This window comes from Camelus bactrianus, chromosome 18, assembly GCF_048773025.1.
Source record: "Camelus bactrianus isolate YW-2024 breed Bactrian camel chromosome 18, ASM4877302v1, whole genome shotgun sequence".
Taxonomy (NCBI): domain Eukaryota; kingdom Metazoa; phylum Chordata; class Mammalia; order Artiodactyla; family Camelidae; genus Camelus; species Camelus bactrianus.
In genome coordinates, this window is record NC_133556.1 from 17,723,666 (window position 1) to 17,751,265 (window position 27,600).

At 47.4% G+C, this 27,600-nt stretch overlaps 1 protein-coding gene across 2 annotated transcripts in view; it reads right to left on the reverse strand.

Annotated features, from left to right (window-relative positions):
• PRKCB (protein kinase C beta) overlaps positions 1 to 27,600 on the reverse strand; it is a 297,660-nt gene that overhangs the window by 109,119 nt on the left and 160,941 nt on the right. For both annotated transcript variants that reach the window (XM_074346195.1, XM_074346196.1), the window contains exon 5: positions 27,438 to 27,566. In XM_074346195.1, the coding sequence (XP_074202296.1) occupies positions 27,438 to 27,566 (129 nt within the window). The remainder of the gene's footprint in view (positions 1 to 27,437; positions 27,567 to 27,600) is intronic.

The window sequence follows — 27,600 nt, forward strand, 5'->3', positions numbered from 1 at the left end:
CTAGAAGAAATGGGCATTTTCATTATATTACTGATGCTCTTACCACCCCCTCTTTTAAAAAAAATTATTTTTAACTTCAGTGCACATGTAACAGAATCCAAAGCAAATATTGTCTTTGATCTTACCCTAAAATTAAATAAATGCTTTAATTTGTACATTCACCTTCTAGTCTTCATCCACATTAACATTCAATTTCTACATAATTATAAAACCACACATCTATTTTACATTTTACATTTTCACTTAACTTCATACCACTTGGGGCTATGATGGAGTAGCTCACAGAAGCTCAACGCTCCCGCTGAGAACAACTATCCAAGCCAGATAAACAAACAAAATATTTTTTCAAGGAATTAGAATTGAGATGAGCCCATTATTCTGTGTGCTGCTTTTTCCTTTGGGGCAGAAGCCATCCTCAGCACGGAGCAAGGGGCTGAGAAGCCAGGCAGACGGCAGCTGCTAAGAATCAGAGCAGCCCTGGGGCGAGGAAAGAGAGTTGCCCATGAAATCATGACTTGGGGGACAAGGATCCATTGAGAAGGGAAGACCAAAGAAGCAAACTCCACACTAGGCGTCGGTCCTCCCTTAGGGCTTTGCCAATTCAAATACAGAGGTTGAGACACAAAACAAATCTGCTGAGGGTTTTTGGCAGTCTCGTAGTGCTAGAGAAGCAAAAGCTGGAGTTCAGGACATAACAAGGAAGAGGGCCTAGGAAGTCTTCAGCCTTACAGCTGGGAACCTCTAGAAGCTCCATCCTGACGGTGGGAGGGAACCAGAGGCGGATGACAACTTCATCCAAAGCTCTCTAATTGGGTATATGAAACGACTGAATGCAAACCAAAATTCCAAACAGGCCAAGAAGCAGGACCAGAGGGAGAAACAGGCAATAGGACAGATCCACAGGCGACCCAGACATTGGACCTGAAGATAACTGTGATCGAGAGGGTTTAAGATAAAACAAAAGGATGACAATGTGGAGAACGTTACCAGAGAGTTATAACCACAAAAAATGTGAACTTTAAAATTAAAAATACAAGGCAGGGAGGGTACAGCTCAAGTGGCAGAGTGCATGCTTAGCATGCATAAGGTCCTGGGTTCAATCCCCAGGACCTCCTCTAAAAATAAGTAAATAAATAAACCTAATTACCTAACCACCACCACCACCCCCCAAATTTTTTAAAATTCTGCTTTAAAAAAAAAAAATTCCCAAATTGACGAACTCTACAAAACACATGACCAGTACTCAAAACTGTCATGATCATGAAAAACAAAAGATAGACTGAGAAACTGTAACGAACCAGAGGAAACTATGGAGATGTGACAACTAAATAAAATTTGGTGTCTTAGATGAAATCCTGAAACAGATACGGGATATTAATGAAAAAACTAGTAACACCCAAATGAAGTCTAGAGTTTTGTTAACAGTAATGTAAAATGACAAATTAAAGTCAATTTCTGAGTTTTGATGAATGCACCATGTTAAGAAAAGATTTTAATAATAGGGAAAACTGAGTGAGGGGTTTATAGGAACTCTGTACTATCTACATAACTTTCCTATAAATCTAAAAGTATTCTAAAATAAAAAGGTTATTAAAATATGATCATTAAAATTAAGAACCCAATATCAGGGTGTAGCAGCAGATTAGAAGCAGTCGGAGGGCATATGAGTGACTAAAAAAATAGTTCACTTAGAACAATCAGACTAAAACACAGAGAGCAAACAGGATGGAAAGTTTTGAAGACAGTGTCAGAGACAGCAGGACACAGTGAAAAGGTCTAATCTATGTGTAATCGAAACACAGGATGAAAAGAAGAGAAGGAATGGGACAGAGAATGGCCAAGAATTTTCCAATACTGATGAGAGAGAGCAAGCTAAAACTTCAAGAACAAGATAAATATGTATGTGTGTGCAAACAGACACACACACACACACACACACACACCCCTAGGAATATCATAATCAAACTGTGGAAAATCAAAGATAAAAAGAAAATCGAAAAAGCAGCCAGGTGAAAAAAGGCACATTACCTTCAAAGGAGCAAGAATAAGAATAATGGAACAGGAAAACAAATATATGTGTGTTTATGCATGGCTGGGACACTGTGCTGCACACCAGAAACTAACACATTGTAACTGACTGTACTTCAATAAAAAAAATTTTATTTGAAGAGTAAGAACAATGGGGTAACATCTTTAACCGTTGAAAGAAAACAAATCCTACTTGTAAATTCTATACCCAAGAAAAACAATCTTCAAAAGGCCCAAACTAAAATACTTAAAGAGGTTCTTTAAGTATCTTTAAGAAAGATAATGACTCCAGATGGAAACATGAGTATGTAAGAAGAAACAAACAAACAAAACAACAGAAAGGATAAAGATATTAGTAACTCTAAATGAATATTGGTTGTGCAAAGTAATAATAATAATAATAATAATAATAATAAATAGTTTAAATGACATGAAAACTTAAAATAGGGTGGGACAGGGTAAACGGAACTAACATGCTTGAGGACCTAGGGTTATCTGGTAATACAATGGACTCTAAAAAGTCAAGGATGCATGTTGAAATCTCTACAGCCAATATAAAAATAATAACAAGGCATGACTAACAAGCTAATGGAAATGAAATGATAAAATATACTCTAGTGATCCAAAATGAGGCAAAAACCAAGAGGAAAAGGAACATAAAACACATGGGACAAACAGAAAATGAATAGGAGGATCCCAGCCATAAACTCAAATATATCAGCAATGACATTTAATGTAAATGGTCTAAAAGCGCAAATTAAAAATCAGACTGGATTTCACAACTATGTTTGTAAGAAGTACATCCTGAATATAAGGATACAGAAAGCTGTTCTTCTTTCCACTTTCCATCATTCTCGCTTCATACATTTTCTTTTTCCTTTCACTTTCCATCTTTCTGTATCCTTATATTTAGGTTTTTTTCCCCTTTTCACTTTGAGTTACTCACTGTCAACCACTGTCATATGAGAGAGAGAGAGAGAGAGAGAGAGAGAGAGAGAGAGAGAGAGCGAGACCACGAAACAATAACCAAAAGAAAAGTTGTATCTCTGTATGTGACAAAGAGGCTTTAAAGCAAGAAGCATCCTTTGTGATAAAGAGATACATGTTAACATGTTAAAAGGCTCAATCCACCAAGGAGATAAAACAATTACAATTTATGATAATAACACTTTCAAAACCTAGAAAGCAAAAATTGAGAAAACTAAAAGGGGAAAATGCACAGTCATAATAGGAGACCTGAACACAGCTCTTTCGGTAAGAGAACAAAGCAAGCAAAATAAAATCAACAAAGACACAGAAGGTGTGAGTAACACGAGGAACAACGTGAACTTAATTTATCCACACAGATATTGCCTGCAACAACCACAGGATATATATTTTTCTTTTCAAGTGCACAGAGAATATTTATCACAATTTCAAAAAGCATGAAATGATGTGTGTTCTCTGTCTGCGGAAACAAACTAGAAACCCATCACAGAAGACAGGAACGTCCATAAATGTTTGAAAAGTAAACACACACTTTGAAATAGCCCACAGGAAAAAGAAGAAATCGTAATAGAGATTCAAAAAATTCAAACCTTGTGGAAGTCAACAAAAGCTGAGCTTAGAGGATTTTCATCTGAAAATCCATGATCTAAGTATTTCAAAAAGAGCAGCAAATTAAATCCGTGAGTACCTTCCCAAGGTGCTAGTTTTTCCTTTTTTTTCCTCTGCTATCCTTTCGCACCCTACCTTCTCCTCCTTCCAACTTCCCTACTCCCCTCTCCAGCAAACCCAGGCTGGCAACCCCGGTGTTCACACGTCCACACCTTTCCCCTTGCTGTGACAATCACTTGGAAACAAGTGGATCGGGAGAGTTAAGCCTATAAAGATGGAACCACATTATACACCTTACCCGGCAAAGTGCTTTTCCCACCTCCCAATGCATCTCATCTACTTCTCCATGTCAGTCAACTGGGAACTAACTTGGTCTTTTCAAACTGCCTATTATACTTCTGCATGCAGGGACCACAAATTTTTCAGCCATTCATTCTGCCATTCACAGGCATTCAGGATGCAAGTAGCTTTTGCTACCACACAGATGCCATAAATATCCTTGTCGGTCCTTCCCAGAGTCCTCAAAATTCCCTGAACAGAGCCGAGACAATGGGAACCCTCACACTCCAGCACTGAAGTTCTCAAACGTTCTTCCTGCCACGAGAGCATCTTTGGAGGCTACACATTCTTTTTTCATGGGTCTGCCCAGAGTGATACTCACATCGCATGCTGCAAGCTCTATTTCCTTCTCCCCTTACAAGAATATATAACTGAATTGAAAGTACACAGAATCCAATTCAGATGGTTCAAGAGATTTTAATTTGGGGGCTACTCAGAAGTGTGAGGCCAGGGCTAAAGGATCAAGAATGAATGGTGAGGCACCCAGAGACTAGCAATGGTGACTATCATTGCCACTCTCAGGCTGAAAGGCAGAGGGAGGAAAGTGTTACCAGGGCCCGGTGAACCCGGGAGCTGGGGAGGAAAACTATTCCCAGGACACAATGCCCAGAGCATGGGGGTTGGAAAGGAATAGCTCACTTTCTCTCTCCTACAATCCTATGAGCTCTCATCGGTGCTTCTGACTGCATGACCTCAAACAGAAGCTAGAGGGCCCTGGTGATGCCCTCCACAGGGTCCAATCTCCCCGGGGCACAGAGAAGACCAGAGAGTGGATGAGGGCTGAGGGATGCAAGCAGAGGACAACCAGCACAGCAGGCAGGTGTGAGTACAAGCTGATAGAAGGAGAGCATCATTCCAAGGCTGAGTGAGAAGCCATCCACTTAACAGACCGCACAGAGGGTGGGAGAGGGAATGGACGAAGGGGAGACAGGATGTGGCAGCACAGGGCAAGCTCTCCCACAATGGGTTGGTTACACAGTGGGTTCTTGGCTTGCTGTGTGACCTCAGGCCAGTTGCTCACCCTCTCTGAGTCTCCGCTTATTCGCTATAAAATGAGATTATTCAGTATCTTCCCCGCCAACATATTCCTCTTTATGCCAGTGAAAGGATGAAATTCTATTTTTCCATTCTCTGAATGTGGACTTGGCCACGTGAACTGATTTAGCCACTGGGACACTAGCCAATGTGACACAAAGTCTTAACAAGTGCTTGTGAACTGAGGCTTGAATTGCTCTCACTTGCTGCTTTTGAGACTCCTATGACTACAACCACATTTACAAGCTAGAGGTAGCCTGTGGAATGGTGAGACACACAAGGCTAGGCAAACCCTGTCACTCCAGCTGACGCTGAACAAACCACCAGACAGTGAGGCCATCTGAGACCCTTCAGCCCCACACAAGTCAGCCCAGATCAGAAGAACCTCCCAGCAGACTTACAACATTGAGAGAATGATTGTTGTTTTAAGCCCACTACATTGAGAGTGACTTGTTACACAGCAAAAGCTTACTGATGCAACTACTAATGAGATATTGCAATACATCTCCTGGCTAATAGAAACACAGTAGAAGATTCAGGTATCAGAGGAGCAAAACATGGGGCAATGCTCTGAAGGATGCTCCAGCCACCTTTCCCAGGAAGCTGTCCCTAGTGAACTTTCTCAATTGCATGGGTGTTTTCAAAGTCCAGTAAGCATCAAATCAAAAAAAAAAAAAAAAAAAAAAAAAAAAGAGAGATGCAATCTAAATGTTTAGTTTGCCTTGCCCCTCCAGGCTTCCTTTTCTTTTCTTCTCTTCTTCAACAAATTGCCCAGTATAAAGACTTCTTTTCTTTCTTCCCTCCCGGGAAGTTATTTATTTTTATGAGCTTCTTTCAGGAAATAAAAATCAATTTTGGGTTGCAAGTGATACATTTTACTCTCCCAATAATGAAAGCTAGAAAATTAAAGGCCCTAAGGAATAACCTCTCTGTACAAAAACGATGTCAAATGCTGCCCAAATGTTCTTGTGTGAACATTTTATAAATCATGACCACTGTTTGCTGATAGAAACCTGGAAATCGCTCACAGAAGACATGGAGCTATTGTGAGGGATGGCTTCCTACTGGGTGGGCCCAGGCAGGCTTCCATGCCCCTAGAAAGGCATTCTTTAGTAACTCGATCTGTAATTCACAACTCTGGAAAATTGTATATATCAGGACACTTCTGTGTGTGTGTCTAGGAAATCTTTCCAGTCTCTTATTCCACAAACAATTAATGAGCATCTATTGTGTGCCTGGACCTCGTAGTACAATCAACAAGACAGACATGGTCAGTGCCTTCAAAAAGTTTACAGTTTAGGGAAAAGATACAGACATTAAAGAGGGTGTCTTAAGCCAGGTTCCCTAAAAACAGACTCTGATGGGGAGATTTGTGTGCAAGGGTCTTGTTGGGTCTTGGGTCTTACAGCCCCTGCAGGGAATGAGGGAAACAGGATAAAACAGAGGACTGAAATGGCGATACAGCCCCATCTGTTAGGGGGCTCTGTGGTCAGGATGTTTCTTCAGACATGGCCCCAGGAGGCAGAGGATGGACCACCAGCGACCAGTCTTTGGGTGTGGGCTGCCCCTGGAAGGGGCCAGAACCTTGGATAACACAGATGTCTTTGGGGCAGTTCCGGGAGGACTACACTGTGAGTGGTCAGCAGCCAACATGCCCCACGCCTGAGGCAGAAGTGCCCCAGTTCTGAAAGGCGGGTCTGGGTGGCATCCTACAGTATCTACTGCGCAACCATTATAAGTGCACCACGTGTTGTGAGTTCAGAGTTTAGAGCAGGAGAGACCTAGTGTGGACCAAGGGTTAGCGAGTGTCACTGGGGCCTTTTCTAAACGGCATCTATGAAGGAGCCTGGTCAGAGTTCACTAGCTCAGAACCCACCAGGCCCTAGGCCCTGTGACGGCCCTGATACACAGTCTCCTGCCGTCCTTGCCGTGGCCCTGGGAGCTGCGTGCGCTCTCTGTTAGGCAGACGAGGAAGCTGAGTCTAAGAGGCCCGCTGACTCACTTGCCCAGAGTCCCACAGCTAGGATGAGGCAGAGCTTGGATTCGAACACCTAACTCTGTGATGACAGAGGCCTCTGAGCTCTTCTGCAGACTTCCTGCCCCTTTCCCCAGGCATCCTGAGCCCTTCCTTCACCTTGCTTTCTTCCACTATAAACCTAATTTTTCTCATAAATGATGTTCTCCCAAGCTCCTCTTCAGACCCTTCCTTTTACAACCCACATTCTCTTAAGCATTGTCCACACCTCTCTTTCCACCTCCCCATCTGAACTCCCAGGCTCCTTGCTTTTCCTCCCACCACATCATTAAATGAGCACTGTCCAAATTCCTAAATTAAGTGACCAAATCCAGCGACTGTCTCAATTCTTAGCCTCTTCTCTCTGCCATCACCAGTTGGCAGCATCTAACAGGCTAGTCATGTTCACTCTCTCTTTCCTGGGAGCCTCAGCCCTCCTGGTTCCCCTTCTTTCCCTCAGTGCACCATTCTTCTCTTCTCTTTCCCTGATTCCTCCTCCTCCACTAACCCCCGAAGTAGGTCCATTTCCCAGGGTCCCGACCACGCTGTTCTTCCAACCCCTCTGGCACCTGACACACCCAACGGCTTCGGCTCCACTGTGATGTTACTGACTCCTCCACCCATGTTCTCAGTTCTATTTCCCCACTTGGGTCTCAGGTCTATAGATCCATCTATCTCCTGGACACAGTCACCCATGTAAGCCCAAAACATTGCAGACCCAGCCGATGCAAAACCATGATCATGACCTCTCCTTCCAAGTGAGCGACTCTGACTTCTAACCCTGATTGCTTATCACCATCCACACATCTTCCTGAGCCACCAATCTCAGTTCATCCTTGACTCCTCCATCCTCTCCGAGTCTCCACATCCGTGTACTCTCACCTGTCCACATCTGTCGTCGCTTCCTTAACTCAAGGGCACCTCACTCATCTCATCCATCTTCCTGAGATCCTTCTCCTTCAATGTCACCAGTGGTATCTAGAGTAGGTAATTACTATGCCCAATGGCTCATTAACTACCGGATAGCATCCAAAATCCTCCAAATGCGTGAGCCAGGTCTTCTGTGACCTGGCCCTGATCAGTCTTCCCAGCTACACTCTGTAGTCTCAACACACCAGAAATCCAGTGGCCTTTCATGCCCAGGGTCTTCACTCAGGTGGTCACTTCATCCTGACAACCCACTATTTAACCCACTTTTCCACCTGTTTAATCGCTTATTCAGCAAACATTTATTGTGCACCTGCACGCGTCAGTTGCATGCTAACACTAGCACACAGTGGTATGAAAGATAAGGTCGGTTCCTCCTCCCACCCCCAACCCCACCCAGTGGAGGGAAGCAGCTATGAAGCGAAGAAATCAATAAACAATGTGGTGACAGGTACATGTGACGAATACCAAGACAGTATTAGACAGGGCAATGGGATGGGGGGTCCGGGAGGGGATCTTTGGGTAAGGCTCGCGGGTGGCCTTTCTGAGAAGGCAACATTGAGTGGACATTGGAGGGTGAACAGAAGCCAGCCACATGCAGAGCTCGGGGAAGAACAATTTGGGCTGAGGGAGGAGCAAGTAAAGAAGGAAGGACAACCACTTGATGGACCAGAGAGGAGCCGACTGTGGCCAGAGGACAAAGAAACAAGGTGAGTTTGATGGGAGGCAGAGGGAGATTCAGGTCCTGCAGGCTCTCAGAACAGGGGTGACGGGCCTGGATTTCAACAGAAAGCTCTGAGAAGCCCCAGACTAGTCTAAGCAGGGGAAGGGCACGCTCCAATTTACATTTTAGAACGATGCCCCTGGCCGGGTTTGAAGAGTGGATTTCAGAGGGCCAAAGCCCAGGAAAGCTTCAAAGTGTTCATCTTTCAAAGTACGAACCAGACAAAGCATCTCCCTGAGTCCCCGCAGGGGGCCAGTCCTCCCCCTTCCAGAACTAACTCGGTTGCCTTTGACTCTGTGAAGCTCTTCCCAGCCCCATTGGTTGGAGTACTTCTCTCATCTGCAGGCACCTCCCACAGCACTTGCCTTCAAGCTGGCTTATCACTTCACCCACTGCCCCTTCTAGAGTGAGTTCTCTTTTCCTCTCTCTCTCTTAGTAAGTTGTGAAATACTCTGTGTGGAAACGGTCATATTCATTCAGAGCCCTCGCAGCATCTGGCAAATGGCTTCCCATAGGGGAGGGACTCAACAAACAATGGAAAGAAGGAAGGAAGGAGGAAGGGAGGGAGGGAAGGAGGAAGGTAGGAAGGAAAGAAGGAAGGAAGGAAGGAAGGAAGGAAGGAAGGAAGGAAGGAAGGAAGGAAGGAAGGAAGGAAAAAAAGGAAGGAAGGAAGCTTAAAAGAAATTCTTGTGTTCCCCCGGAAAGCTGTGTATTAAGAGCCTAAGTTTAGAATCAGTCATATCTATTTTTTAAATTTTTAATTGAATTTCATATTCTTTCTCATTATAGGCTATTACAAGGTATAGCCACATCTATATTTTAATTCAGGTCCTGCCACTCACTAGCTGTGGGACTCTGGGCAAGTAAATTCACTCTCTGAGCTGCACGTTCCTTCCCTGTAAAATCAGAACAACCGTGAGTACGGGAGAGGTGTTACCTCACAGGGTTGTCGGGAGGACCTAACGAGACCAGAGAAGCACCTGCACCCCTTCCCCTTCCCCAAAGCACCCCTGCTGGGGAAGGGGCAGGGGCAGGGCGGCACAATCCAAAACATGGTCCCGTGATGACATAATAATGTTGACAAGGTTCTGTCTTTTTGTTTAGATTTTGGTTTTCAACAAACATCTATTGAGTGCTGACCATGGACACAGACACCACTGCAACCATCATCCCCGTTTTTTTCTGCTATAAACAGTTGAGGAAAGACATCTCGAATGTGCTCATGGGTGAGGGTTGAGTCTGGCCCCTGCCAATGTGCCATGGGTCTAAGACATACCCAGAGCAAGGCCATAGGAACGGGAAACTTGCAGACCCCAAGCCCCCGTGAACAATCCCCTCCCTGGAGACCCGGCAGTCAGCGTCCCTGCTGAAGAAATCTGGAGACAAGGCATTTCAAACCCAGGATCTACTGACCCATCTGTCATGCCCATCTAGGGGGACCTGGAGACCACAAGCCCCAGGAGCTGTCTCTTGAGCTAATGATGGAGAGAAGCAGCAATTAATCCAAGTCAGTCTGATGCCAGGAAGCCCAGATCAGGAGGTTGGGGAAATAATGAAAGCTCACTCATCCCTCAGTTGAAATCACCATTTCAATTTCTATATCCTAGATTTGTCGCCATGGCTAAGGACCCAGGCTTCAGGGATCAGACTTCAGTTCTGCCACTTCCTAGCCAGATGACCTTGGGCAAGTCAGTTAGGCTCCCTGGGTCTCAGTTTCCCCACCTGTAAACGGAGATGAAATGTACTCATACAGGTAGAGTTCAGCACTGTGCTTGGCACTTAGAAGGTCCTTGTTTTGTGCATTTTATATTTAAATTTAGAGAGCTGTTGATGATTTTGTCGAGGGAACTGCACTGTACACACCCCAACAAAAAAAAGGAGAAATAAGCAGAAAAATGCCTCAATGCATCCTTTGGGTCTGCTCACTCCTTGTGAATATACCCACGTGTCTTTCTCCACTAGCTATACCATAATTTCCTGCAGTCTTGTTCACTTTTCTTTCCTCACTTCCAAAGGCTGCTTGGATTGGGATTTATCAAACTACAGGCAAAGACAGTGGGTTAGACTGGAAAAAGAAATAAAATCAAAGGATCATTGATCCTCAACTCGGAGGGGTAGGCTCTTAGCTCTTATTCCAAGTCCCTGGGGAGACCCATCCTCTGAGCCAAGGCAGGCACCCAACGAGGACCGCAGAAGCTGGTGTGAGCGCTCAAATCCAGCCATCCGTGGCTGCTTCACGCAGCTCCGCAGGGGGAGGAGGAACAGACAATAGCGGTCTGTTACGGCCATTTCCCTTCCTGCCCCAGCTCTTCTTGGAGCCCAGCAGGCACCTGATAACTCAGTGGCATCTGACAGCCTGTGGAAAGCACACAGTCTCTCCAGCATCCAATCACCAGGTTTCTGAAGGGGTTGCAGGAGCAGTCAGCTTCTGCCCTCATTAAGAGCCCTTTGATGGGAAGAAGAGATGATTGTTAAAGGAATGGCCAGGCTCGTCAGCCTACGCTGACGAGGAGGTGGGCAGAAGCCGCCCCCCCGCCCCCCCAGCTCTGACCTCCCGATCCAGCCAAGGTGGCCCCTCATTTGCATCTCATTTGCATCGCACACTTAACAGGACTCCAGCTCACACTTAGGGGAAATCATTCTGTCACGCGCTGAAGAGAGGCTCTGCCGTTGTGTTTGCGCAAATGATCCTGCGGGAGGGGGTCCGCAAAGCAACAGTCTCTGCCCTCCAGGAAAACAAGACCTCAATCAGACCACCGTGATGCGGGCAGATGAGGACCTCGCTATTCTGGGATGGACAACCAACTAAATAAAGCCACGGTTACATCATGCACGAGGCCAGACAGAGGGAAAATTCCAAATGTTTCCGAGAGGCTGTGTTAGAACGATTCAGGCTAATTGCATGCAAGTCTTGTACTATGGATGTCAAACTACCCCAGCATCACATAAATGAGCTGTCAGAGGCTTGGTCAGAGTTCCCACAGAAAAGGACCTTTCCCTTCTCTCAGAATATTTCCTGTTTTGTTTGATTGATGCGCACACACACTCTCTTCTTGGCAAAGATTTTCCACATTATGGTCCAAAAGCCACAGGACCCACCCCCCCCCACAGGACCCCTGGAGGATTATAGCATTGCCTCTCAGGATAATGGGGGTGCTAAGATCTCTCTATAAAGTCAGGCCTGGCTTCAAGTCTTGGCTCTGGCACTTACTAGCTTTGTGGCCTTAGCCAAGTCACTTAACCTTAATGCGCTTCAGTCTCCTCCGTAGATTGAGGGAAGCATTAGTCTCTACCTCATAGGGATTAAATGATACGAGGCATGTAAAAGTGCTTGGGACAATGCCTGGTACCTCCCCCATAAGAGATACTTCTCATAGTTGAGGAAACAAGAAATGGAGCTGTAAATACGCAATCAGCCCTCCATCTCTGCAGATTTGGGAGCTGACTACGTGGAACTTGAGCATCTGAGGACTCTGGCATCCACCAGGGGTCCTGGAAGCAATTCCCACAGATATCAAGGAAGGACTGAAACTACTAGGGCCACAATACACTCCGGGAACCCATTACTGTGGCTCTAGAAACCCTTAATGCAACAGGAATCCATTATTGTGGCTCAGATTCCTCACAAGGGACTACAAAGACAGCAGCTTCCTGCATATGACCTCTGTCCTCCTCTCCTGCTCTCCTCCTCTTGGCTCACTCCACTCAGAGGTGGTAGCCTCCTGGCTGTTCCCTCAAGCATGCTGAGCACACATGCCACAGGGCCTTTGCACTGGCTGTTCCTCTGCCTGGAATGCTCTTCCTCCAGGGAGCTGCATGGCTCCCTCCTTCATCTCCAGAAGTCTTTATTCAAACGTCCCCATCGCAGTGGCACCTTCTCTGCCATCATTATGTAAGTTTGCAAGTCCTGTCCCCTCCCCCATATGCCTTACCCTCCTTTTCTGCTTTATTTTTCTCCTTAGTATTTGTCATCTGATGTATTGTGTATTTTACGCCTTTACCTACTTCATCGTCTTGTCACACACACACTACAACAGAGATCTAACTGCAACCCGTGGGTCAAATTTCAAACCGCCACCTGTTTTTGTAAATAAAGATTCGTCGGAACACAGCCACATCCATTCATCTGCATACTGTCTGTGGCCACTATCACGCTATAGTGGCAGTGTGGCAGCAACCAGATGGCTCCAAAGTCCATCTGGTCCTTAACAGGAAAAGCTTGTGGAGCCCTGAACTAGGATGCAAGCTGCATGAGGGCAGGACTGTCTTGTTCTCAGACAAATCCCAGTGAGCAGGCGTGCCTGACGCCTACAGGATGTCTGATACTGATACTCTTTTGTTGGTGGGGAGGGTATAGCTCAGTGGTAGAGCGTGTGCTTAGCATGCACAAGGTCCTGGGTTCAATCCCCAGCACCTCCATTAAATAAGTAAATAAACAACCTAATTACCTCCCCCAAATAATAATAATATCCTTTTGCTGAATGAGTGAACTCGAACTGGCGGTATACCTGTGCTGCGGGTATGTGGGGGCAGGCACCAGAGGGATGGTGTCGGAGCTGAATCCTGCTCAGGAAGCTGGAGTCACGAAGTCGTGAAGTGACAGTGACAGAGCATGCCATCAAAACACAGCACTCAGGTACCAGAAGAGTTTAAAGCGGCATCTTCCACGGTAGTCATGCTCTGAGTGTGGTCCCCGGGAAGGACGATGCGTCAGCCTCCCCTGGGAACTCGAGTCAAATTCAAACTCTCAGGTGTACCTCAGACCTGTTGAAGCAGACTCCCTGGGGTGGGACAGACACTGTGCGGGTGACTCTGCTTTGGGAAGCACCGCTGTGAACAGCAGAACTGAAGGGCGGGGAAGGGTGTCACTTTCCATCAAAAGCTCTTCAATGCACACTGGGTTCTTTTTTAACTCTATTACCTATACTAGCTTGATAGTATCGTTAAATAAAAATAGTTCTAAATGTATTCATCATCGCTTTTTCCTTTCTGTATTTCTGACGATGTGACATCTGGGGCCGTGCTAACTCTGGAGAGACGGCCCTTCCCAAGGCTAGCCAATTCCTAGAGCTAATAAAATCAGCTGCAGGTGGACCTTTCAGAAGCAAAGCAACCAATCCAGAGCCCACGCCTCCAACCATCTCCTTTATGGAGCTCTTCCCACTCCAGGCCACGACTCCCCTGCGCTGATCACGCCAGGGCCAGACAACTAGAGACAGCCCACAGCCTGCTGAAAGTATCCAGACCAGCCAGTCCTAAGCCCGCTTAGCCTGCCTCACCCATTCCTTCCACGGAAACCACAAGAAAAGGTCCTGTTGCCCATGCTCTCCTCCCGCTCCCTCTGCCTCCTGATGGACCCTGGTGCTGCCCTAGGTGGCCCCAGACAGCATGGCACCCTCCTTGGGAACTGTAAGTAATCAACTATCCTTTCAACGGCAATCTTCTCCTGATCCACTGGCCGCACCATGCCTGAATAAGATCTACATTTTAACCCAAAAAAACAAACAAGTATGGAGGAAGAATGGGGAGAGTGCCACAGGCCTAGTATAAAGAATAGTGTCAGGCGAGTGGCATCCAGAAGACACTGGAACTATATCCAAGTGCACAGCTAGTGTAAGTAGAGGTGAGTATTATTGCACGACAGTTTGGTTTCAGTTGCGAGTATGCACTTATCTGTGCATGCGTGGTAGGTAAAACGTACCCCTTGGAGCGAGCTGCCGTCAGAAAAGTATGAAATTGCTGATCTGGAACAAGGAAGGTGACAATCGCTGTCTCCTCTCCTTCTCGCAGGTCATTGTGCTTGATCAGGATGCTACTCTAACGGGAGTGCGGTCCGGCAGGAGTTCTTGGTCTGTGTTGGCGAGGGGACACGTGGCTCCGGTGTGCGGTGTTTGAAGATGTGGGTTGTGGGTTAGGGATTGAACTGCAAATGGCTGAAGGAGTTGGGGCAGCGTCACCTGAGATGTGAAGGATGCTGGGGCATCCAAGAGCTGCCTCCAGGTGAGCCAGAAGCTGTCCGCATACCTGTACTGGATGACCCAAGGTATGATACTAGTAGAAGCTTCACAAAGTTAATTAATACGCACTTTGGCAGCCCGGCGTGCCTGGCTTATTGGATTCCCTACCAACTGTCCGCCTGGACCACTCACCGCCCTTCCTCTCATCTCCTGACACATGCTTCCTGCCCCCAGCTTTTCCAAGCTCGTGTAAGCTCAGATTCCTCCAGTTAACCCCTCGCTCCACGGCCTGTGTGGTGGCTCTGATTCCCTGAATGAGACAGGAGCCTTGCAGGGCCCAGCATCCATGACGCTAAGTGAGAAGGTGGTTTTCCCACGGAGATGCGCTCCTCCCAGATGCTCAGACCACTTTGTATCCTCCTGTTTCCCGCTGTAACCTGAATACCTTTTTATTTTTAAGTGAAAACGCCTTCTCAAGATACTACTGTGAACTTTATTCTATCCCTCTCCCTCTCACCTTCTGGATGCCCTCAGTTCCCCCAGCTCGAGCACCCAGAGAGGCAGGGTGGGGTAGAAGTTAGAAGCACAGGCCCTGGAATTGGACAGCTGGGTTTGAACCGTAGATCGGCCACATCATGACTGTGCAACTTGAAATGAGTTACTTAACGTCTCCAAGCTGCAGCTCCTTCACCTGAACAATGGGGGTACAACGTCAAACGTTCCAGGTGAGCATTACCAGCGATGCTCCCCGTAAAGCCCCTCCACACAGGAAGTGCTTAGTACATGCTGGCTGCCTAGATCGTTGGGACAGTGTGTTAAAATCACAGACATAGCACCAGGTCCCCTGTATTCCTCAGCTGGGCAGATACCCCCTCTCAGGCCATTCTGGGTAGAGTCACTATCTCATCAAAGATTTGGCTTAGATGTTATAAGTTTTCCAGGATACATCGTGCCCAGGAGGATAATACAAGCGCGATAACAACAGTTAACATTTATTAGGGGTGCCTCTGACTCGTCTCTCTGCCTGCCCATGACAGGCAGGGTCTCCGAGAAGCTGGACTCCTCACCCCAGAAACCACATCTTGAAAACGCACCACTTCGGGAGGAAACAGAAAGGCCACTAACCAGGAAACTCCAAATTCAGGAAATCCAAAAACGATCAGCCAGGGAACTCAGAAAGGGTTGGGTAAACCACGCCAACCAGAATAGCAGCCAATACACATGGCGCCCCTGTCCGTACTAGGTGGTGTTCTAAGCGTTTGCATAGACTGCCTGTGGGGTTCCCACAACCAGGTAGCTCTGAGGTGGGGACTGTCGCCGCCCTCATCTCAACCTCCTGAGCCATCCAGCTATTCCTTCCCTACCAGGCAGGGACCACATAACCCAACCCCGGCCCTACCACTGTGAGGTTTAAAGAGAAGGCTTTCCCCATCTGTCCACCTCTCACCACCTAGGAATTCAGCCAGCCTCCGGGGCAGGTCTTGGCCAGTGAAGTCATCCTGTCTGCAACATGAGCGGGTCAACTTGAAGAAGTGGCATCACCATCAGCCTCACAGCCCAGCAAACACTGACGTGCATGCTCCCAAAGGAGGAAAATGGGTGAGCGGGGAGCATTGGGAAAACCGAGCCCTGGGAAGCGAGTCTCCATCAGCGCCAGGCAGCCGGGCCCTGCAGCATTTCGGCCCCTGCGGCCTGGGGAGAACCGCGCCGACAGCTGAGGCTGTGCTGGCTGAGTTCCGAGCACGAGCCCGCAGCCGGGAAGTGTTCAAGAAAAGGGAGCTGCTGTGCTGCTACGACCCACCGTCACCCCCCACCGAGGCAGGACAGAGGCAGGGTGGACCGTGTTCCAGAGCAGATCGCTCTGGAAGCAGCATCCGGTTCACAGCCCAGCTCCACCCCTCCCGAGCCGTGGGATTTGGGCTCATCGTGAGCCACCTTCTCTGTGCCTCAGTTCCCTCGCCTGTAAAATGGGGATGATATTAGTAACCGTGCTGCAGGGCTGTTGATAGGATGACTTGAGAAGACCCGCAAAGTGCCAGCCCTCTGCCTTATTTTATTTCCTTCGTAGTCTTTATTACTACTTTACTACTAGTATTGGTTTGCTGGGGTTCATCTCCCATCATTAGAAAGAACATCAGGGACACAAGAGCAGGTGCCGGCTGTCTTGTTCATGACGGTAAGCAGTGCCCCGCACGTAGGAGGCACCCAACCAGTGTTTGCTGAAGACGTGGGGGAAGCAGGATTCGAACTCAGGCCTGACTCCAAAGCTCAAGCTCTGTGACCACAGACGATACTGGCCTGTAATTAGTGCAGACTCGCAGCCCATCAGTGAGAAGAGCAGGCTGGGGGTGAGCGACTGGAAAAGCAAGGTATGCCTTCTCCCTCTGTGGCAGGAGACAGGCAAAGCAGAGAAGAGTCGGGGGGGGGGGGGGGAAGTATAGCTCAGTGGTAGAGCGCACGCTTAGCATGCATGAGGTCCTGGGTTCAATCCCCAGCACTTTCTCTAAAAATAAATAAATAAACCTAATTACCTCCTCCCACCAGGGAAAAAGAAAACTAAACTGAAAAAAAAAGAAATAAGAGTCGGGGTCATTTTACATGAGTGGCTAAAGCCAGGGGCTCTGTGCCACATATCTCTTCCAGGGCATGCAGGCCACTGACAAAAGGGGATTCTGAGCCCTGACGGACTGACATCAAAGCTTCATGATGGCTGAAACTGCCATGGCCAAGGTGGGTGGGGTGGCACACCGCAGCCCAGACTCTTTCCACCAGCGGCCGCCCCGCAGGAGCAGAGCACGGTCAACCCCGCCATCTAGTGGACGAGATGCAGCCCCTGTGCCATTCAGATTGTGGCAAGGGTTATGGGATCTCAGCGTGCACGCAAACACCAGGGGGTTTTGTAGAAATGCAGATTCTGATTCAGCAGGCCTTCACAGAACCTGAGGTTCTGTATTTCTGACCAGCCCCCAGGTGAGACTGAGGTCCAGGGACCACACTCGGAGCAGCCGGGTCCTACAATTTCTAAAGTGTGAACACCCCCAAGTTGGAGGCTTGGGGAGGCCACATCATGGAAAACAGAATTAGAAGGCACCAGAGTATTTGAAGTTTTTTAAGTCCAAAGAATTAGACCGAGAGGCAGGGTGGAGGGGGTCTGGAACAGGTTAGTGTGGGCTGCCTGCCAGGCAAGAAGCAGGGAGCAGAGGACATGCTTCCTGGGACAGTAGTGACAGAGATGCTAGTGACATGGGCTGCCAGACGATGACAAATAGAAACACCACGAGGGTCAGAGAGCAGGCCAGCTCCTCAGGTGGACGCTATAAAGACACATGGCTGGTGATGATGAAAGCTCAAAACCCCACAGGTGGGACCTGGGCCCAGCTCTGCCCCGCTGGGAACCACGCGAGTCCTCCTAAAGCCACAAACACTCTGTCACTGACATCATTCAATTTTCACCGCCGTTGTCAGTGGAGACCTTATTTAAATTAATTTTTCCTATTTAGAGATTTTTCTGTTCTGTTTCCTCTCCCCCAAAATTATAAAAGTGATACGTATCTACCACAATCCGAGAAATGACTCCTGAGACATATACAGAGATGATACCGCCCGCCCCCCATCCCCCCCGGTCTCTCTCCTTTCCCATCTCCCCAGTCCTCCTGCCAGCCCAGTGTTCCCAGCAGTTTGGAGCCTTCCACACCTTTCTTCCCACCCTTACAAAAATATACAAACATAACTTCACACATAGCAGGTGTCTGTTTGGACTGTTATTTCTTCAAAATGAGATCATACTAAATACATTTTTATGCAATCCTCTCACTTAAGGGATGTTCCTCCAGGTCAGGGACTGGCACGTGTAAGGGCCAGAGAGAAAATACTTTAAGCTTTGCGGACAATACGGCCACTTAATGAACCCACGATTGTACCACCAAAGCAGCCATCGTCAATATGGAAATGAATGGGCGTGGCTGTGTTCCAATAAAACTTTATTTACAAAAACAGGCAGTGGGCCAGATCTGGCCCAGGCCAATAGCTATAGCTCTAACCCATTGGTGTTTCATTTTGGTTTTAATGACTTCGGGGTTTTATTATTTAAACTTTTTAATTAATACAAGTATAGTATGAAGTATAATATACATATAGAAAAGCATACAGATCACCTTCGTACAGTTTGATGAATTTTCACAAAGTGAATATGTCTGTGTAACCAGTTCCTATCAAAACACACACCCAGCTCCATACAAGCCCCGAATACCCATTCTGAGTCACTGCTTTCAACAACTGCGTAATATTCCCTAAAATGGGTATTAGTCTAACCAGGCTGATTCCAATTCTTTGCCACTACAAACAAAACATCAATGAACATGCTCGTTCTGGACGTCATCTCCTTGCAGGCTAGTGTCTTATTTCAATAGGATGGATTCCCAAAAGGGGAATTTGAGAGTCCAAGTGTGCGTGTGCATACACATTTTAATAGATTTTGCCGGACCATTTCCCCCCCGAAAGTGGTAGCAAGTCACAGCCCTGCAGGTCCTGGCAGTGTCCCCTCGGATACCACTCAGCAAGCATTTAGGAACAATGACTGAACACCCAGCACATCCTGAAGTGTGGGCTTGACATTTCTCACGAGACTCAGACATTCAGGGAGCAAGAGAAAGAACATTGGGTAGAAAGACTTCAGCTTCCTCTCTCTCCTCAAGTCAACTCCATCTCTTTCAGTGTCCAGACACCAACCAGCATGTCTTCACAAGCCGAAAGGCTTCCCATGAAGGGAGGATAGAGGATCCTTGCCCTGGCCTCACGGGTATGCAGACAACTGTCTATAATGCACGTTCCATAGACAGAGATAGGATTTAAGTCAACTTCATTACAAAAATGCTGAAGGGGGGACAAATAATGTGGGTGTCTTGCTAAGTTTGTTCTAAGAGAATTTGCTCTCCAATGAGTACACATAAGGTGTTTTGAATAAGCCTATTTTACTGCATTACAATTTATACCCCCCAACATCTAACAACTACTAAGTATGATGTAATCCAAGAGATTTTAGGTACTGTGGCCCCCCCAGTTCCTGGAGCTCGTGGGTGTGGGTGGGTGTGGGGCACCATGCCTGTCTGCACACGCAGGGATTTCTCTGAGAATAGTGTTCACAGTTTCACCAGATCCTCAATGGCAGCTGTGACATCACCAAAAAAAAAAAAAAAAAAGAGGATTAACGTCATAGGGGTCAGGATTACACACTTGTCAAAACTCAGCCATTGGACACTTAAGATATGTGTATTTCACCGTACGTAAATTTTACCTCGAAACTTTAACGTTTAAATACGTTTTGAATTCTTGTTGATGACGAGCAGGCTGAAGTGTTTGGGGGAAACTGATGCCTCCAATTTCCTTTGAAATGTGTCAAAAATAAAGACGAACTGATGGATGGAGAGTGAGGTGAATGGGTATGTGACTTGGCAGATGTAGTAAATGTTACTGGCAGGATTTAGGTGGTGCCCAAATGACTGTTCACTGTAAAAGTCTTTCGACTTCGCTGTATGTTGGACATTTTTCATGATAAAACGTTGGGGGGAAGTACTAACCAGTAGTGTATACGGGAGAGGGAAATCCACAAGAACTGGGTCCTGTCCCCACTCCATGACGTGTGGCCTTGAGAAGTGACTTCCTTGCATTATGGGCAATGGTACTGTTGTGGTTTTACTCTGTTCTGCAAGATCTGGGCATCTTTCCTTTGGGGAAGAATGGCTTTGAAGGCAAAGGCTGCCCCCTAGTGGTCCCTAGTGGCCTAGTCTGTGATCATTTGATATCCCTGTAATTGATGGGTAATATTTTGAAATATTATTCCAGCTGGATTTTTCTTCATTACATTTCCTTCTCTCTCTTTTCTTCCCTTTCCCTTTAAATCAGAGAACTAGTTCAGGGAAGCATCTGGCAGAGCATAAAGCAGACAGCCTTCAGGTCATTCTGGCTCTACGTTCCAAACTTCCAAACCTCAGGTTTTAAAGAGGAAATGGACAGTGTCTGAAAAAAAACTCAAAGGGCAATGAATTCAACCTTCAGAAGGAAATTCTCCACAGTTAACAAAAGGAGGAAAGCTGAGAAAAAATTCGAAGAGTTCCAGGGAACTGGCCAGACCCCAGCTTGTCTCATCCCCTATTGTACCCCAAGGGTCTAGAACATGCCTGACTCACGGTGGAAACTCAGTGCATACAGTCGAATGAACAAGTGAATGACTGGGAGAGGGAGGGAATAGATCCCACAGGGGCTTACAACCAGAACGTAGGGAAGGGAAGACACATTCACAGCTAACAGCCTCCCACATCCCCTGCCATTTCCAGCCTCCAGGCTTTTGTGCGCCGTCTTCCCGCTGCCTGGAATACAGCATCGTGGTGAGACTGAGGGCTGTGGAGCCAGACTGCCTGGGCTCAAATCTGAGACTCACCACTTACTCTCTGGTTCCTGCAAAGTCACCTAACTGGCTCTGAGCCTCAGTTCCCTCACAGATAAAATGGAGACAATAATAATTCCCATGACAGAGGATGCTTGTGAAGATTAATGAGTGGATCTGTGTGAAGTGCCTGGCATGTAATAAGAACTCAATAAACATCGCTAATATTATTTCTCTTATCCACCCTGCACTCAGCTAATTCCTACATATCCTACAGACTCAGCTCAGCCATGGCTTCCTTTGGTACCAAGCTTCATGGTACCATCTGCTCTGGGTGCTCACATGGTACCATCACAGTACTTGCTACATTGTAATATAATTATCCATATCTATCTTTCCCACTAAGCTGAGTGATCCTTGATGGTAGAAATGAGATCTCATTTGTCAGTGGATACAATCTGGTAGTCACGAGTGAATGAATGAATGAATGGGTGAATGAATGAATATCTATGCTTGCTGAGCCCATCTGCCCCACCTTCCTACCTGCAGCATGCCACCTTTCTCACACTGTAAACACCTAATCACTCCACAGACTACCCCGCCTCACACCTCACCCTCTGGCACAGCAGACCCAGGCCTTCCCTCTGCTCTTCTGGTCTTGTCCTGCCATCTTGGTTTTAGAAGGAAGCTACCCAAGTGGAATAAATCCAGATGAAGGGTCCTCATTGGTTTTCTTGCACTCGTCCCCCCTCGTTAGAGTCCCCACGATGGGCAAAGCCTTCTGTATCTTGAAACAGTTTTTTTACGTAACAAGAAGGGCTTCTGTGAGCTTTCAGCACCAGTTTCCCTTCTCTTAAGAATGCTTCTGAAACCTATTTTGGAATCTAGTGTATAGGTGGGCGTGGTTCCCTCCTTTGCCAATAGCCTGTCAAGAATTTACGTCTCTTTGATGTTCTTCTCTTGATGTGCGGGTGTCAGACCTTGGGAGGGATGTAGATACCACAATACTGGGAGTTCCTAAGTCTTTCTGGGAGCTGCTTCAGTCTAACTAAGAAGGTTCCATACAGGGCAATACAATGACAAGAACCCTGACTGAGTATCCCAAAGAGAAACATCAAAAAAAATTGCTCCTTCTGCTTTTTTTTTTTAAGAACAGCCCCAATTTTCATGAGATGTAATTATGGGTATGGTTAAGGATTTGCAGATGGCTGTAATGAAGACAGAAACGTCAATAAAGGGGTATTAGTTGCTCTGTTAATAGTGAGATGTTGAATCGAGCGGGGGTATTTTATATATAAGGGCATGGGCTTCCTAAAGCATTTTACACCTTTGATGGAGGCTTCTGATCATCCTGCCTGCTCCATCTGTCCATATGTTTCCCTGTGGTTCCCCAAGTCCCGCTGCTCTGTGCTGTTTCTACACTGTCCAGGGAACAAAGGTAGTCATGGCTCCGACAGGTGGCTTCCAGTCCCAGTAACACTTGCTGTTGACCTCGGACCTGGTCCTTAGGATTTTCTGTGTGATCTCCTTCCTTTAAGAATGATGGTGGGAACCGAATTACCTGCTGAACTTCGGTTCCTCACTCCAGAAAGTATTGGTCTGGCGATCATCTGTGAAGTCCTGGAATCTATCAGAATCCTCTAGTGGTACCTCCTTCATACATACAGACATCCACTGATTCCACGGATATTTAGTGATGCCCATCACACCAGGAATAGAGTAATGAGTCAAAGCAGACACAGCCCTGCTCTCATGGAGCTTAAAACCCAGTGGGAGGCAGACATTAACCAACCCAACATAAAACCACAACTGACTCAAGTTCAAGTTCAGGGTACCATGAATGTCTGCAATGAGGGGAGGTCCAGGGAAGCTTCCTTGGTTGTGAAAATGAGCTGAGATCTACAGGAAGGGGAAGGGTAAACTGCTGGAAAAAGACAAGAAGGCAAACATTCCAGACTGAGGGAACAGAGTATGCAGGTGTCCTATGGTGGGTGGCAGCCTGGAAAGGATGGAGGATTAAACGAAAAGCAGGGAGACAGAGAATGGATAATGAGATCCTCACATTACACTGAGTCTGCCCTGAGGGCAACGAGACACCACTGATGAGTTTTTTAAAGAAAGAGAACGGATCGGATTTCCATTCTGAGCTTGACTTGCAAGACCGTGGACAGCAGATCTAAAGCCTGGATTTCAGGGGCCAAAGGAGATGAGGCCACCTTCAGATCTTTCAGAAGCACCTGTGGCCTGGTGCCTCTGGGGATGGTGGGATTTCAAAGAGCAGGTGACATTCAGAGCAGAGAGCAAAGAATCCTAGGCTGCGGAGTGGCAAGTCCCAACACTGGATGTGCCTCTACAGTCTGGATGAAGTGGGGCAGCTCAACACCACAGGCCATATCTGATCTGTCTGGCCAACATCAAGAAGGAGGGCCTGGAGTCCCAACAATGAAACCGGAAGGATGCTCGGGAGATCGGAGGGATTCCCAGGTGACCAGACCCTGCCCAGCTCCCCCTCCAGGCTGCACCCATGCCCCAGTGGCTATGAGTGTTGGCTGTTAATGGTTCACAGTTGCCCCAGTGTCCAAAGAGCTGCCCTCAGCCACACCGAAGCCATGGCGCCCAGGAGGTACCACCACCCTCCTACTTCTGATCCCAGTAACCTGTAGCAAAGACTGACTGCCTTAGCCAGCCCAGGCGCTGTCATAAAATACCATGGGCAGGTTGGCTTCAACAGCAGATGTTTATTTCCCACAGCTCAGGAGGCTGGGAGTCCAAGATCAAGGTGCAGGTCAGTTCAGTTCCTGGTGGGAGCCCTCATCCTGGCCTGCAGACGGCCGCCTTCTTGCTGTGCCCTTATATGGCCGTAAAGCCACCAACCCCACTGTAAGAACCCCGCCTGTATGATTTCACGCAACCCTAATTCTCTCCCAAAGGTCCCACCTCCAACCACCTTTTCATTAGGTTGGGGCTTCAACATATGAGTTTTATGAATTTTAGGGGGACACAGTTCAGTCCCTAGCAGTGTCTGACCCTGACAGGACAGCCCTCTTGGCTCTGGGCTGTAATGCGTGGTCCAGAACCCCGCAGCATCGGGCTGAGGCTAGTCTTCAGTGGAGACCACACTCTCACTTCGCTTTTCCCTGCTCCGTCCTCACTCCTCATCTCTCATGAGCAGCCCCAATAAATCACTTGAACAAAAATCTCCATCTCGGCTCTATATTTAGAGAACTGCAGTCAAAGCATCCGTCCTTCTACCATCAGTCAATCAATGACCCCGGGCCAGCTGCTGACTGTGCCTGGAGTGGCAAAGAGGCAATAGCGGGGCACACCGACCTGCAGTCGGGGGGCCCAGATGCTCAACCCTGCTCTGCATGTGGCATCAGACAAGCCGTCCAGCCTCACTGGGTCTGCTTCCCCGTCTGTATGTTGGTGATACAACCACCTCCACTGGATGCATGGATCACCATCAAAGCACTTGGAAAACCACAAAGTGCTATTAATAACACTGGAAGCTATTCAAGGAGTGCTGTCGGAACCCTGAGTGCACTGATATTCTGTCCCTAACTTTAAGGGAGCCCTAACTTTTCTTCCTTCCCCTTGCTATGGTTGAATTGCATCCCCCCAAAAGACACATTCAAGTCCTAACCCCAGGACTTGTAAATATGACCTTGTTTGGAGGTAAGATCTTCGCAGATGTAATCAAGTTATGATGGGGTCATAGGAGATCAGGGTGGCCCTAATCCAGTGACTGCTGTCCTTATAAGAAGAGGAGATTTCGACACAGAGACACACAGGGAAGAAGGCCATGCGATCATGGAGGCAGAGGTCCGATCTCTATGCATCTACAAGCCAAGGAGCACCACAGACTGATGGCAACCACCAGAGACTACGACAGAAGCATGGCACTGACTTTCCGTCACAGCCCCCCTGATGGAACCGACCTTGCCAGCACTTTGATTTCAGACTTTCAGCCTCCAGAACTGTGACAGAATAAATATCTGTTGCTCTAAGCCACCTACTTTGTGGTACTTTGTTACAGCAGCTCCAGGGAACACATATGTCCCCTATTCATGGGCGTGACTGGGACTGCCTGAAAATCATCCGCTTGTGATCGAGATATAACAGAGCCTCTCTGTATGATTAAGGGGGAAGACTGTGACCTTGAATTTGAAGAGACGCTGTATCGCACACAATGCAACTAAGTCCCCAAGAAACGCACGTAAGAGGTAACCTAGCTAAATCACAAAGGGAATAAATAAGGCGAGGGGAGATGGTGTGTGCAGGGAACTAAACTGAAAAGTAACCTAGTACGTCATACGTACTAGCAGACCAGACCTCGGTGATGACGTGTGTGACTCTCTAGGCCTGTTTACTGATAGGCAGAACCAAAATACTACTTGGCTCATCAGAGTTGCTGAAAAAATTTAAACAAGATATTGCCTGTAAGTGCTTTGTAGAGTGACTGACATTAAAAAACTCCAATGTTAGCTATTATTGTACAATGATGCTGATTACAAACGGTGTGAGCTCTTGGAAACAAAACTCTGAACCTCAGCATCTTCATTCATCGAACAAGAATAATAGATATTTCACAAGGCTGTTGCCATGACTGAAAGAAGCAACATGGAAGTCTTCTATTTAATTGAAATAGAGTTGACACAGAACATGGTGTAAGTTTAAGGTGTAGTGCATTGATTTGATACATTTATATATTGCAATATGATCACCTCCCTGGCATTAGCTAACGCCCCTATCATGTCACATAATTTACCACTTCTGTTTTGTGGTGGGAGCAATGGATGGGCTACAGGGCATTATGCTACAGTTTGGTTTTGAGCACTGTGCCTTGGATGGGTTCCCTAGTGACATACAAACCAATGCAGTTCCCAGGAAGTAACAGTAGAGGGCAGCAGGGCCTCATCTTTGCTCCTCCAGCTCAGAGGTCAGTGGGGAAACCCAGCTTCCCCTGGGCTTTAAATCTGGGGACCCTCAAAAGCATTCCTCTGAGAAGTCAGCCGTTTGCCTGGCTTTTAGAGGAAAAAGCAATTCGGTGGAATACACGTTCCTTAAGAGCTCACTGGGTGTTACAAACCTCGGTTTAAAACGGGGATTATATTTTACAGGGATATTTTCCAACCTTTATGTGGTGTAGGCTCAGCACTTAAGGGCTTCTGAATATTCCGGGGCCTCAGAAACAGACCACTTTTTGCAAAATCAATCCCTTCTATGATCAATTTCCTAAAATGTCAAGTCATAAAGCCTTGTTTAAATTATTAGTTATAATGTCTAAGAGGTTTGTCACAAGCCTTTGGGAGAGAATTCTTTCAAAGTGTTAGTCCCCTTCTGGTCCAGTTCAGTGTTGGATTTATCGCAGCTTTATGGATGAGCAGCTGCCAGTCCACTGCAGGCGGATTTCCATTTTGTTTGAGCTGCACGTGTCAGAGCCAAGCATTTCCTGAATGTTCCACTAGGAGGGACAGACACCAGGCTTCTCTCTGTCCCCTGGTCCCACTGCACCTCTCCAGCTAGCTGCATTATCCCTTAGTATTATGAAATATTTCAAAAGTGCAAGAGAACAGGAACTAGTGTAGCCACATCAGGTTTAAGATTGAAATACATCAAATACGTGGGAAGTCCCCAGGGATCCACATGGCACCTCTCTTCCCCTTCCCAAGATGTAACACTCCCCCAAACTGGTGTTTATCATCAAGACTCTATTTTCCCACTGGAAAATTTTGAGGAAGAACCAAGCATCCTTTCTCCAATAATCTTAATAAAGGAAACAGAACTGCACACTCCAAAGATACTGAGCCAAAGAGTGGGAAGGGATGGGGAGTGGGGAGGGGTGGGGAACCCAGAGGAAGCCGGAAGTCTTTGGGGGGGAGGGGGGAGTAAACCAATTTTCTTGTCCATTGTTACGTTATACAAAAACCTAGAAATAATAGATCTGTAGAGAATAAATAAATGACTAGTAAATAAGTGGGCAACAGAAATAATTTAAATTTGAATATTTTCCAGGATATTGGGATGAAACCCATTTCAAAGCATACGTGTCTGGCTTCAGAGTAGTTTTTGTTCACTGGCCAAAGCCTGCTGTAAAATTAAGGTGTTCAGAATCTTGTCTGCTCTACTGGCTCTCGACAGAACCTTCGAGGTCTTTGAGAAAAGCAGCGTACTCTCCTGGTGCCCCATCTCTGAGCTCCAGGGCACCGGAGGTGCTGAGAGCGGAGCTCTGCGGGGGGGTGCGGTTTCTAAGGATGCCTGCTACGGGGAAGGGCTGTAACGGGGTCGGGGGAGGAAGGCAGGAAGGCAGCGTCACCGCACCTCCCGCCCCGCCCGCTGCGCGGTGCATCCCTCCACCAGCCTCCCCTCCCCCAGCATTCCGGTCCGGCCAGGTTGGGACCAGCGGGCCGGCGCAGGAGCCCCAGCGCCACCTACCGACGACGATGAGGACCTCCCTCTCGATGTGGGCCTGGATGTAGATGCGGCCGCGGCGCTCCGTGTGGTCCGTGCCGCAGAGGCTGGGGACGTTCATCACGCAGCGCTTGTGCACGTTCATCATGCAGGCTGCGGGGGCACAGGGAGGGGTCACGGCTCAGGC